Source organism: Mizuhopecten yessoensis, unplaced genomic scaffold, assembly GCF_002113885.1.
Source record: "Mizuhopecten yessoensis strain PY_sf001 unplaced genomic scaffold, ASM211388v2 scaffold716197, whole genome shotgun sequence".
In the NCBI taxonomy this organism is placed as follows: Eukaryota; Metazoa; Mollusca; class Bivalvia; order Pectinida; family Pectinidae; genus Mizuhopecten; species Mizuhopecten yessoensis.
Genome location: NW_018479996.1, coordinates 62,247 through 75,850, shown reverse-complemented (window position 1 = coordinate 75,850; position 13,604 = coordinate 62,247). Strand labels below are relative to the sequence as shown.

Below are 13,604 nucleotides of genomic sequence, written 5' to 3'. Positions count from 1 at the left end.
AGAAATTACTTCATCTGTATGATGGGGAATAATCTTATTGAAACATGAAAGCCATTGTTTACAACAGTTTAGTTGGAATATTCATTTCAGATTGCTGAGAAAATGAGGAGTCAAGGACTCTTCTTATTTGGAGATTCTTAATTGCCAATTAATGTCTCTGTAACACTTAAATGGGAAGACTTGGCACTAGGCAGGAAGATTGTTAGTGTTGAAACAGCTGTTAATCGGATGATTGTCCAGGAATGGATGTTCATGCGCAATGTCGTAAAAAAGAAAATTCAGAATTTTAAAGCTTTCAATTCCTTCAACACTTAAACAAATGTCTCAAATCCATTGCTCCTGAACATTTATTTTTATAAAAGTTTGTTTAAAGAATTTGTAACAGTTTTTGATTAGCACCAAATAGTTGTTCAGGATAAATACCTTATAAATGGTTGTATTACTGGAACTGCTAGTAAAATCTACTTGGGTGATAAGGAGATGTAATTTCCCCAGTGAATTTTAAATAATATATCAAAAACTCCCAACATCAGACTTATCACCCTTCAACAGAATGTCACCCTTTATGTGACATATCACCCTACATCAGACATATCACCCTTCAACATAATGTCACCCTACATCAGACTTATCACATTTCAATAGAATGTCACCCTTTATGAGACATATCACCCTACATCAGACATATCACCCTTCAACAGAATGTTACCCTACATCAGACTTATCGCCCTTCAACAGAATGTCACCCTTTATTAGACATATCACCTTACATCAGACATAACATCCTAATATTCACTGTCACTCTTTATAAGCCATATATTACCCTATATCAATCATATCACCCTACATCAGTCATATCACCCTACATTAGTCATATCACCCTACCTCAATCATATCACACTACATCAGTCATATCACCCTACCTCAATCATATCACCCTACAACAGAATGTCATCCTAGCTCAGACTGCACCAGCCATATCACCCAACACTAGACATAACACCCTATACTACTCAATGTCACCCTTTATGAGACATATCACCCTACATCAGTCATATCACCCTACATCAGTCATATATCACCCTACCACAATCATATCACCCTGCAACAGATATGTCAACGATACACCTGAACTCTACATTAAACTGCCACACTTCATTTAATCATGACAAGACAAGCTTAAGGCTACAGTCCACACGGTTACAGTCCACACTAATAATTTAGTCGTCCAAGTTTCATTCACATGCTTTTTAGCTCACCTGGCACGACTTCTTCTTAATAACCGAAAGGCCTAGGGTGATGATATTTGACCAGAAGCAAACTGGGATGGAGGGCTGCCAAGTTTGTTCAAATAAATGACCTTCATCTATTTTTAAGGTCACAGGGGTCAAATATGTTAAAAACTTTAAACAACTTCTTCTCAATAACCAAACTGCCCAGGGAGATGATATTTGGCCAGTAGCTAGCGGAGCTGAAGGGCTACAAAGTTTGTTCAAATAAATGACCTTCATCTTTTTTCAAGGTCACAGGGGTCAAATATGTTAAAATCTTAAAACAATTTCTTCTCAATAACCAAAATGCCCTGGGTGATGATATTTGGCCAGAAGCAAACTGGGATGGAGGGCTGCCAAGTTTGTTCAAATAAATGACCTTCATCTATTTTTAAGGTCACAGGGGTCAAATATGTTAAAATCTTAAAACAATTTCTTCTCAATAACCAAAATGCCCTGGGTGATGATATTTGGCCAGTAACATGCTGAGATCAAGGGCTACAAAGTTTGTTCAAATGAATGACCTTCACCCATTTTCAAGGTCACAGGGGTCAAATATGTTAAAAACTTTAAACACCTTCTTCTCAATAACCAAAATGCCCTGGGTGATGATATTTGGCCAGAAGCAAACTGGGATGGAGGGCTGCCAAGTTTGTTCAAATAAATGACCTTCATCTATTTTTAAGGTCACAGGGGTCAAATATGTTAAAAACTTTAAACAACTTCTTCTGAATAACCAACATGCCCAGGGTGATGATATTTGGCCAGAAGCAAACTGGGATGGAGGGCTGCCAAGTTTGTTCAAATAAATGACCTTCATCTTTTTTCAAGGTCACAGGGGTCAAATATGTTAAAATCTTTAAACAACTTCTTCTCAATAACCAAAATGCCCTGGGTGATGATATTTAGTCAGTAGCATACTAGGATCAAGGGCTACCAAGTTTGTTTAAATGTATGACCTTGAATCATATTCAAGGTCACAAGGAGCAAATATAATTTAGTCGTCCAAGTTTCATTCACATGCTTTTTAGCTCAACTGGCACGACTTCTTCTTAATAACCGGAAGGCCTAGGGTGATGATATTTGACCAGAAGCAAACTGGGATGGAGGGCTGCCAAGTTTGTTCAAATAAATGACCTTCATCTATTTTTAAGGTCACAGGGGTCAAATATGTTAAAATCTTTAAACAACTTCTTCTCAATAACCAAACTGCCCAGGGAGATGATATTTGGTCAGTAGCATGCTAGGGTGAAGGGCTCCCAAGTTTGTTCAAATGAATGACCACCCATTTTCAAGGTCACAGGGGTCAAATATGTTAAAAACTTTAAACAACTTCTTCTCAATAACCAAAATGCCCTGGGTGATGATATTTAGTCAGTAGCATACTAGGATCAAGGGCTACCAAGTTTGTTTAAATGTATGACCTTGAATCATCTTCCAGGCAACAAGGAGCAAATATGTTTAAAATATTTTAACAACTTGTTCTATAACCAAAAGGCTCAGGATGTTGATATTTAGTTAGCAGCATATGCTGGGATCAAGGACTACTATGTTTGTTAAAGTGAATGACTTTGACTTATATTCAAGTTCACAGGGATCAAATTTGTTTAAAATCTTTAAACAACCTCTTATGAATAACCATGGGTCCCAGGATGTTTATACTTTGCAAGTTGCATCCTGAGATGAAAGCGTATACAATGTGTTCAACATGATGACTTTGTTCACCTTTCAATCACAGGGGTGAAATGTTTAGAAAAAAAATAACAGGGTCTTTTGTACGAATTTTAATCATAAATACTGATATTTAGCCTGTAGCTTTATTTTAGATCACTTTTAAGGTTACAAGTGTGAGTGTTATACCAGGTGAGCGATGCAGGCCCATTGGGCCTCTTGTTTTAAGGAAAAAGGGAAAAAGTTTTAAGAACTAAATTTGCCTTTCACAGAAAAGCCTGGTTTTAGTTCTTCATGTTTCTTCATGGTCATAATAATGCTAGCATAGGGAAATGTGTATCTTGTAATTTCAAAATGTGCACACACTTACGGCCAGTTGAATCAATTTTGTATGTTTCAGGACTTCTGACTATAGCATTAATCTTTACAACTAGTTGTTAATTAAAAGACAAATGTTGAGGACTTATCATCTCTGCTTTAACATTTGAACCTATACATTTTTGGTAAAGCAAAAAAAAAAAAAAAACAGTTTTGTTTGGCTCAATGAGAATTAATGTGTTTTAACTCATTCACCCCTGAAATTTGATGATGAACTATTCCAACCTTGGAATTGGAAGATTTCAAATGTGTCTTCAGGGGTGAAGGAGTTAAGAGGATATGAAGTATGTAGAAGGGAGGTAAGTAGAAATATCTAGGTAGGCATTGCACTATGCCAAATATGTAAGAAGAAAAACGCTGGAACATAAAAATGTACATACTTTAATCAATTGTTGTTGGTGTGCATGGTAGCTTCTGTCTTTTCTTCTGCCCATACTGTACCATTACCAGCTTTGGTTGTATAATAACTTGTGTTCGTGTGGAATATCTTAGACATAGAAGTACATGTACACTACAATTTTATATCCTTATTGACATGGTACATTCACCTTGTCTGTGAGATTTTACTGTCTATAATCACTGGCCAGTTCAACACCATTGACAAACAAAGGTATAATTGTGTTTGACCTTGCTTCTGACCTTGGCATGGGGTGTTATCTGCCCACACATCCCCTGGACTCCCACCTTGACAACGAGCCAAAAATAGGCAAACAAAGTGATATTAGTCTCTAAAATCTGACAAGCTGCTATCTGAAGGTATGAAAGGTTCCATTGTCATGAAAAATGCATTGTGAAGTTATTTCTTCTGAGATTTCGAATTTGCATCCATTTAGTTTGTGATCAACTGTATATGTGGATCGTCATAGGGTGGTGAGATAATTGCGTACAAATACATACTCAATGATGTTTTTATGTCAAGTCAAATTGAGAGTTTTTCCCTCACATTTTAAAATTTGCTTGAGATTTGAAAGACAACGCTGATCTTTTTATAAATAAGTCATGTATATATGGTATGGCATTTTAATCTTAATTTTATCTTCAGAATGCAAGAAAAAATAAAAACTCAAAAAAATGATAATTTTTTCTTATTTTCGTTTTATTTTCAAATTTCATGGCTATAAACAAAAACAAGAAAAATTATTAAAGTTGATTTGATTCAAAGATTTTAATGGCAAAATGTGTATTATAATGTAGTCAGAAGTTAAAGCAGAATTTTATACTTTTGTTGTATCAGGTGTTGGATCTACTAAATCAGAATCAAAAATAAAATTTAATTGATTACTTGATGACTTATTTTACCACTTTTCTTGAACAAGGATTAATTTTGGTTAAGGTGGCAACAATATTTTAAAACATCAGTTAAAGACCTCTGAAGGAAAAGATGTCGAATACTTGACCTTAACTTTTGACATGTTTCCATTTTTATAATCTTTATCAGTTTTTTTCTAACTATATAAGATCAGTATAGTAAAAATATTTTAAAAATGAAAGTTTTTTTTACCTTCATTACTGCCTGTAAATGCATTTGACATACTTTCTCTTGAAATCCTTCAGATTCTCTCCCAAGGAATGCTCGAGAGTTGAATCTTCGGCGTATGGAAGTGGGTCGTATGGTCCAGGATGACAATAGACTCCGACAGTATAGTGGCTTTGTAGGATCCATGCAACAGTTCATCTTTAATGGACACCACTTCTTTGAGATGGCGAAATCACAGGACATCCAAAACATTGAGACCACAGCTCGCTTTCTCACTGATGAACCGATGCTCATGAACCCTGTGACCTTTAAGTCTAAAGAAGCGTACGCTCAACTTGAAAAACTAAGTGCCTATCTTGAATTTTCTGTATATTTCAAGTTTAAGACGACAGAGCCAGATGGTTTGATCATGTACAACGGTGGGCGAGGACAAGACTTTCTAGCTTTTGAATTGCAGGGAGGTTACCTTCACTACGTCTACAACACGGGAGCTGGAGCTAAACGAGTCGTCGTCAACACCATCAACCGTCTCAGCGACAATGAGTGGCATGATGTACGTCTATTGCGTCCAGTGATGGACAAACAGACAATTCGTGTGGATGACCAACACCCGACTGTGGAAAACATGCATGGATCAGACACTCTACACTTCAACCTAGAGGGTATGCTGTATGTGGGTGGAGTCAGCAAGACCATGTACAACTCCCTCCCCAAACTGATCTCCTCTCGACATGGGTTCCAGGGCTGCCTTGCCTCTCTAGATCTCAACGGACCACGCCCAGACATTCTCAACGACTCCATCAAGGTGTTTTCTTCCATCGCCAGGGGTTGTCAAGGTAGGTACCATGTCTGTTTGACGGAACTGTAGTCTTCATTAGAATACTGAATATTCGTTAAGGAAACAAGTTAGCCTTTGTATTTTCCTTAGAGAAATTATAAGCACCCATAGTTCATGATATAGTTCACTTCTTAATGAAAGTATTTGCATATAGAATTTTTACTTAGAGTTGAAATTATGAAAAATATCAAAGAAAAAACCCAGTACTATGTTTATAAAGTAGGAGAGTAGATTATACCATATATATCATTGATGCTTGACTGTTACATCTGTAGCTTCCTTCTCCATCTCTTGACTTTCTATTTCTATAAACTACCTTCAAATACATAAATTAGTGAAATTCTAAAAATTTGTATTTTGATTTCCAAAACGCTTAGGCTTAAAGGCGCTAATTGATAGTAAGTATAATAAGTAGAACAAGTATGAGCAATTAGATGTGTGCTCTCCTAGACTGCTCTCATCATCTTTTCTCTCTCGGCCGTGTGAAATTTCTGCCTGCATCAATCTGCACTGAGAGGCAGTACTGAGTTATACTAATAGGCCTAGTATGCTTGTATTTGGTTAATTACACCTCTGGTTTGTGTAAAAAAGAAACTAACATTCTTAACCTTTAAACTGTTGGAACTTTCTTATCATACACATTGTTAATTTTCACTATGAGTTGTAGGTAAAATTAGAGATTTCTGCTTTTTTCTACATCTTTCATATATATATACACCTGCAAACTCATATCATTTTCAGTATTGTGTGTATCATAAGATATGTATCATTATTATATTGTAGATAATGATTATAGCTTACACATGTAATATTATATATAACAATATATATATGTTAAACATGACTCTTTTTCTGCATGCCTATATAGCTATGGTCACACAGTTTCTGTTTCAGATTTATCTCCCTTTCCTAGGAAATCTTCAAATTTGATCAAACACTAATCTAAACACAATTTTCAGCACAATATTATAACAGATTTGATTTCTTCACAGTTGTTTGAATGTGGAATCATGCAAACTGACTTATCCAAATCCAATTCAGGAACAATTATATTTATAAAAATACTGCCTTGCACGGCAACATTTCTCTTACAGTGTCTTCTCTTTTTGTTTTTCGTTTCAAAGAACATTTTTCATTGAACAAATTCAAAAAGAAATCTCATTACTGTTTTATGCCCTCATCTCAAACAAGGATATAAAAAAAGAAAATTTTATAAAATTTCATTTAATGTTTAAATGAGAACTGAATTCAATTATACATCACACGGCGCATGTGTTTGGCCGCTAGGTTTGCTGGCTACACAGTGGGGTGTACATAATTTATAACAATCTCGGTGAACCTGCTTAATGTCATCTTTGTACTCTTATAACTCTGCAGGAATAAGATGATGCCCTGATGTCTGCCAAATCTGCTCATACATTCTATTCATTTCGTTTCTTTAAATTGATGTTTGAATCAAAATACATTCATTTCTTTGATTACTAATTTAAGAATCGGTGATACTCAGACGATTATCCTGATCCTAACATGTTTGTGCAATGTTTTGATACCAGTCTCATGTCCTGGTAAAGCTTCAATATCTAAGGCAAAAGGCAAAGTTACAGGTTGTGCAAGTTTCCATTCAGAGGCAGAGTGTATTTCTTTTCAATTGCAATCAATGGTTGAAGTTTGGTGTTTTGAATATAATAAGAAGAGTGTACGACTCTTATTAAGCTTTGTGTGTTGTTTCCAATGTATTGAGCCCAGTATATGTCCTTGAATCCTGTGTCTATATGCCCACACGCCTAAATTTAAGTCTGGTCTGTCCCTGATCCTTTAAAGACTAGGATGTCCCAAACATCTTGAGACCAGTGTGCCCCATGCCTTGGGCCTATAGTGTTTGTACTATACATGTAACGTTTGTTCAAAATGCCTAAAGCCTACTGTGTCTACCGCTTAGTGCTTCTCCTATTTCTTGACACCTAGAGCCTAAAGTTTCTTGAGATTTTTCCATGCCTGTTGCCTTTCTCCATCGTTTTGAACCTTATGTCCCCAATGGCTAGAGACTAGCGTATACCATACTGTACCTAGAGCTTGGTGTTTCTCCCATGGCTAGATCTTAGTGTTTCTCCCATGCCTACAGCTTAATTTTTCTCTCAATTCTTGAGCCTTAGTGTTTCTCCCATGCCTAGAGCTTAATGTTTTTCTCAATTCTTGAGCCTTAGTGTTTCTCCCATGCCTAGATCTTATAGTGTTTCTCTCATGCCTACAACTTAGTGTTTCACCCAGTTCTTGAGCCTTAGTGTTTCTCTCATGCCTATATATATAGAGCTAAGTGTTTCTCCCAGTTCTAGAGCCTGGTGTTTTTCCCATGCCTAAATCCTAGTGTTTTTTCCCATGCCTATGAAGCTTAGTGTTTATCTTAATTCTTGAGCCTTAGTGTTTCTCCCATGCCTAGAGCTTATTAGTGTTTCTCCCATGCCTAGAGCTTAGTGTTTCTCCCATGCCTAGAACTTATTAGTGTTTCTCCCAAGCCTAACTAGAGCTTAGTGTTTAACCCATGCCTAGCCTGTTAAGTGATTCTCTCAATTCTTGAGCCTTATTGTTTCTCCCATGCGTAGAGCCAAGTGTTTTTCTCAATTCCTGAGCCTTAGTGTTTCTCTTATGCCTAGAGCTTAGTGTTTCTCCCAGTTCTTGAGCCCTAGTGTTTTTCCCATGCCTAGAGCCTAGTGTTGTTCCCATGTCTAGAGCTTAGTGTTTCTCTTAATTCTTGAGCCTTAGTGTTTCTCCCATGCCTAGAGCTTATTAGTGTTTCTCCCATGCCAAGAGCTTAGTGTTTCTCAAAGTTCTTGAGCCTAGTGTTTCTCCCATGCCTGGCGTCTAGATTGTCCAACATGCCTTGACCCTTTTATATCCCCAGGTCCTTTATAGACTATTATGTCCACCTAGCTCTATATAGACGGATGTGTTCCCTAAGTCCTGGAGACCAATGTGGGTCAAGCTGTATGTAGGTTAGTCGACTCTGAGTCCAGTTCAAGTTTTAACAGTAGAATAAGACAAATGATGCAGGCCTGCTAGACCATAGATGACTTTGGCAACAGGATATTACACCACCCCGTCAGAGAGTTGGACATAGCTGGCACCACTTTGGTGAAATGGAATTTCTCTTGACATATAAATTTGGATCTGACATTTACAGAGACTGTTGCAGAATGGCGGGCTTATCAACTAGTTCCAAGGTCAGGTGATATTGATTTTACCTAGTGTTGCCACCTTCCTTTTGGACTGTCTAGGTCTTAAAAGAAGTTTTTGTTTTGTTTTGCCAAACTATCTGTCTTTACCTGTTGAAATGTTTTTGAGACTCTTCCGAACATTTAACAGGCAATATATAAACTATCTGAATAAGGAGGCTGAAAGCAGTAGATTTATTTCAGTGGTACTGTATAAACAAAGTGTTCTGTTTTGACCAGACTATACAAAAAAAAATGTTTCTTTTGACTTGTGTAAGACGTAGGTTTATAAAGGTCATGATATATATGTCTGTATCGATTTATACAAGATTCAATATAGTTTTTCATTAGTGTTAATGTCTGATAAAATCTAGAAAGATTTCTTTTATGCATAAAAGGAAACAATATAAATGGAAAATTGAAAACACTATTGTAAGATATTTTTATCTAAAATTACATTGCCTTATTGGAAGTGTGGGAGTGTTTAAAATATTTATTATTTATAATATGTATTTTGAAACATCTAACCAGAGGCCGGAGTAAAATTGGGTGCAAGACTATGCTTGCACAGATCTGAACTGAAAATTGTCCGTCAGTTTATGATGGCTTCCACACTGAGGCCTGGGTTTTGTTTATAATAGAGAACAAACATTGCAGTAATCTAATGAAGAAATATTTTAGACTCAGATGCCAAACATTCTAATCGAAAGATTAAGAAAACAAAACAACTCAAGATTGAAAAATTCAATTTGTTAATAAACCTGAAAGGATCAAGAATTGACAAAAGTCATTGAATGCCATAAACGAGAGTATTTTTACACAGAATATTCGTCTCCTTGCCAGGTTTTAGTGGCTGTGACATGATTGATGAGTTGCACATTTGATGACAGCCACACAGCTTCATTATCAGGTTAAATGTTCAAGGTCAACCGATTACCGTCTTTTTGATCAGATCTTGAAATGCAGTCTTCTTTCAACAACATTTTTTGACATCAATTTATCACCCCATTTATGAAGAAAACAGGTAATTCAATCACAAATGCTCATTAGAGATGTCAGTTTTAGGAAAAAATCAATAGTTGTTTCTTCTAGTGTTGTTTGATGTTTTTGTTTAGCCCCCAGAAACCAGTTTACAACAAATAATGTGGTTCCTGTATGATGAGTGACACAGTTTATAAAAAAAGACATTTAGCATTGCAGTATAAACGGTAGCTGTATTACCGGAGGAAGTGCACTCCGTAATGAATTGGTGCCACTCTTATTGTCAATGATTGCCATCTGAAAACAGTTCAATCCTGACATTTTCGTTTTGACTTTGAATATTTAAATGAAAAAAAAAACACCTCTGCAAATCTAAGAATAGCAAAATTCAAATCAGAAATAATTAATCGATAATCCTAATAAATAGAACAGCCTTCTGCCAACATTGCTGGTGTGTCTTTTGTTTATATAATAAGGAGGACGACAACAAAAGGCTATTGCCGGTTACCGGTATATATGTCATTGGTATTTGACTGGTAAACATGACGACAGTGCCAATGCCGAATTCAATATACAATCCTAAAACGAAGGGAATAGGCAATAAATGGGAGATATAACCTATAGATGGAAGGAAATGATATAAAAGTTCTTCTAATTATATGAACCTTTGTATTAATATTTAGGGAATATCCTTATATCAATTTTGGGCGAAATTGCTAATGTAAAATTTGGAGAGAGGAATTGCAGGGAAAAATTAGATAGCATTATTTTTAGGCATCCAGAAAAAACTTGACAGAACTTGTCTTTAACATGAAAACACTAAAATTTTGACGCTATTTGCTAAGCTCAGTATAACAACAATAAGTAGTGGCAGAGAACCAGCTCCAGTCAGGTGTGAGGTCTGCAGCTCTTGTCAGTGTTAGGACTGGTACTGCTAGTAGTTTCAGGTTATGTTGCCATGGGCAACTTGTGTCAGGGCTCCAATTTATAGGATCTGAAATAATTGTAAAATGTTTATTTTTAAGTCTTTGGAGGAAGTTTAGGTTGTCGATTTCAAATTCAGTGTTATATGTTTGCATATAAATTAAAGAATAATTGAACAGGTATCTTTGTCATCGCTGTTCTTATGGATAAATTTATCTTCATTTTGTCTGGGAGATTTCACCTCATATTTAACTCTGGGTGGTCGGCTGGTGCAGTGGATAGTGCTCTTGCCTTTCACCAAGGCAGCCGGGGTTCGATTCCCCGATCGGACTTGAAAAGGTATTGAGTCACCTGTCCGATCATGTGGGTTTTCTCCGGGTACTCTGATTTTCTTCCACACTAAGACCCCCCACGTGCTTACATCCGGACCAACAAGAGTGATTAATATAAGTTGACATAACTTGTTTCATAATTGTTGTAAAATAAATAAAGTTTATATTTAACTCTGAATCGTTAATCCACCTGCAGGTGTGGAATATCTTCTTTTGAACTAATACCCCAACTGGTGTCTTACATGGAATATATTGTCTTCCTACAATAACATTGGCCCGAGTTTCATAAACATTAAAAAAAAAAAAAAAAAAAAAAAAAAAAAAAAAGGGCCTAACTTAAGGAAATTGCTGAATTATTTCAATAGGAAAACAATTTTTGAATTATGGAAAAATGTTCATTGGAGGTAATTTTCTTAACTTTAGCAATTAATGCTTTCCAATGGAAAACTTAAACTAAGGATTTTAAGTTAACATTCGTGAAACTTAACAGTCTGGCACTAAGTATATCAGAAAACAAGATATTGGGTAGTTCTGAGTACCAAGATAGAATTTAGACAATAACAAAGAAGTTAAGATGTGATAAATGAATTGTCAACAGAGACGGAATGATGTCTCAATGTTTCTAAGGCTAAGATTTGTGTATAGAATGTTGACAAAAACGGCTGCAAGAGGAGCACTTTTCTGAATAGATAACATTTCCACAAAAAAAATGTACGATTGGATGGTGTTGATGGAATTGTAGTTGTATCGCTGTGATGTCTGGTGTTTTGCATCTGGCGAGTAAATACTGGCACCTCATTGTCTAATGAATGTATTGGACCAGCTAATGAATGCCTGTGTATACACAAGGGGAACAGAAATTGAACTTTTCCACATTAATTCTGTTGTCTTATTTAGAGCCGCAGCGTTTATTCTCAAGTGGTATTGATTGGGGCAGGACACGAGAGGTATAGATGCAAGCCCTCGTATATCAGCCGTATATCAGACGTAGCGGCCCAAGTGGGTATGTTCCAACAAGTCTACCCAGACCAAACAGGATGCAAACAGTCGTCCCGAGATAAATGGTCTTTTTTCGTCCTCTGTACGATGTTATTTCCATCACAGAATTATTGTTCTGTTCCGTACAAAGTAGAACAGATGTACTAATTACGCAGCTGAAGATCTCGTTACCTTCTAGAAGTAGTCTGTGAGAGCCTAGTTTAATTAATTTGCACCTTTCTGACCAACTTCTGCTTGAAGTGCTTACAGAACTTTGCTTATAGCATCAACACAATTTCATTCCACAAAGTCTGAGGGGTTTTTCAACACTTTTTTTTTATCTTTTTGATTAGATTTATCACAGTGATTTTATGTTTGGAGAGGTGTATTCAGGCCCAGGTTTTCTAAGCTATCCAGTTTCAAACAACATCATCATATGTAAAAATATTTCCCATAAAAGCCAGTGACATATTGTCTTGAGAATGAAGCAGTAATAAAATGTGTTGGTGGATAATCTTTTCCTTTTGGATTCATATAGAATTTTCTGTCCTTGATTATGTTTGGATCACAATTTTTATCAGAACATTTTTCGGATTTTCGGACTAGTACATATTAAAATGCATCTTCGCTAGCCAAGTGTTCGCTTCGTATACACTCCACTTAACCTTGGCGGATATAGCCGTGTTTTCATAATTCCCTCCACTGCCACCTAGCGATATACCGAATTATCGTTCTTCTCCCAATACATTTTTAACCAATCAGAATGACCGTTACATACACACTCCATCGGCGTGTTGACATAAGCACGTGTATGTCGAGGCGGAGTATAAATGACAGAGCAATATGGAAACAATCCAAAGGCAGCACACATATTTTCCCAGATCATCATTTACACGTGGCACGTAGTCAACGATTTCCTTCCACCAACTGATTTAACAGAAGTTTCCCAAAAGATTGTGCGCCTATTTTTTTTGGTCAAAATACTCTGACATAAACAACAACGTGCTTCCGTACAGGGCGTCGCTATTACTGTTTTCCTTCGTCAACAGCGCTATATGTAAGACGTAATTTAATTGGATGCGAGCAATTGGCACCGCACGAAAATTTGAAGGCGGCTATATCTGCCAAGGATAAGTGGAGTGTATACCAAGCAAACACTTGGCTAGCGAAGATGATTAAAATGAAATAAAACAAGCTGGGATATATCTTGCTAGGAACAGGTAACCAAAGTGATTTTGCATTTCGAAAATATTAATTCTTAACTGGTATGATCATTGATTGTAACAGTTCAAAATATCTTGTTTATAACCCAGGAGCCTCCTTTCGGTTGGAGAAGATGGATATCAATTTAACAGGTGTTAGCATTTTATTTGATGGTCTCTAATTTGATATTTTGAGAAGTACCAAATAGGTTAAAGGTTAAAAATTTCAAGAAGTGGGTTTCAGCAAGTTAAAGAAAAAATATAACCACAATACCACTCCCAGATTATAGTTGTGATATATACCTTAAAGGTCAAAGTGACATATTTAAAATGTATATCAACA

General features: G+C 36.2%; 1 protein-coding gene across 11 annotated transcripts in view; it reads left to right on the top strand.

Annotated features, from left to right (window-relative positions):
* LOC110442051 (neurexin-2-like) overlaps positions 1-13,604 on the top strand; it is a 244,323-nt gene that overhangs the window by 202,895 nt on the left and 27,824 nt on the right. For 10 of the 11 annotated variants that reach the window (XM_021485465.1, XM_021485470.1, XM_021485469.1 and 7 more), the window contains 2 exons: positions 4,875-5,633; positions 6,013-6,033. In XM_021485465.1, the coding sequence (XP_021341140.1) occupies positions 4,875-5,633; positions 6,013-6,033 (780 nt within the window). The remainder of the gene's footprint in view (positions 1-4,874; positions 5,634-6,012; positions 6,034-13,604) is intronic. The other variant, XM_021485468.1, reaches the window with a different exon arrangement.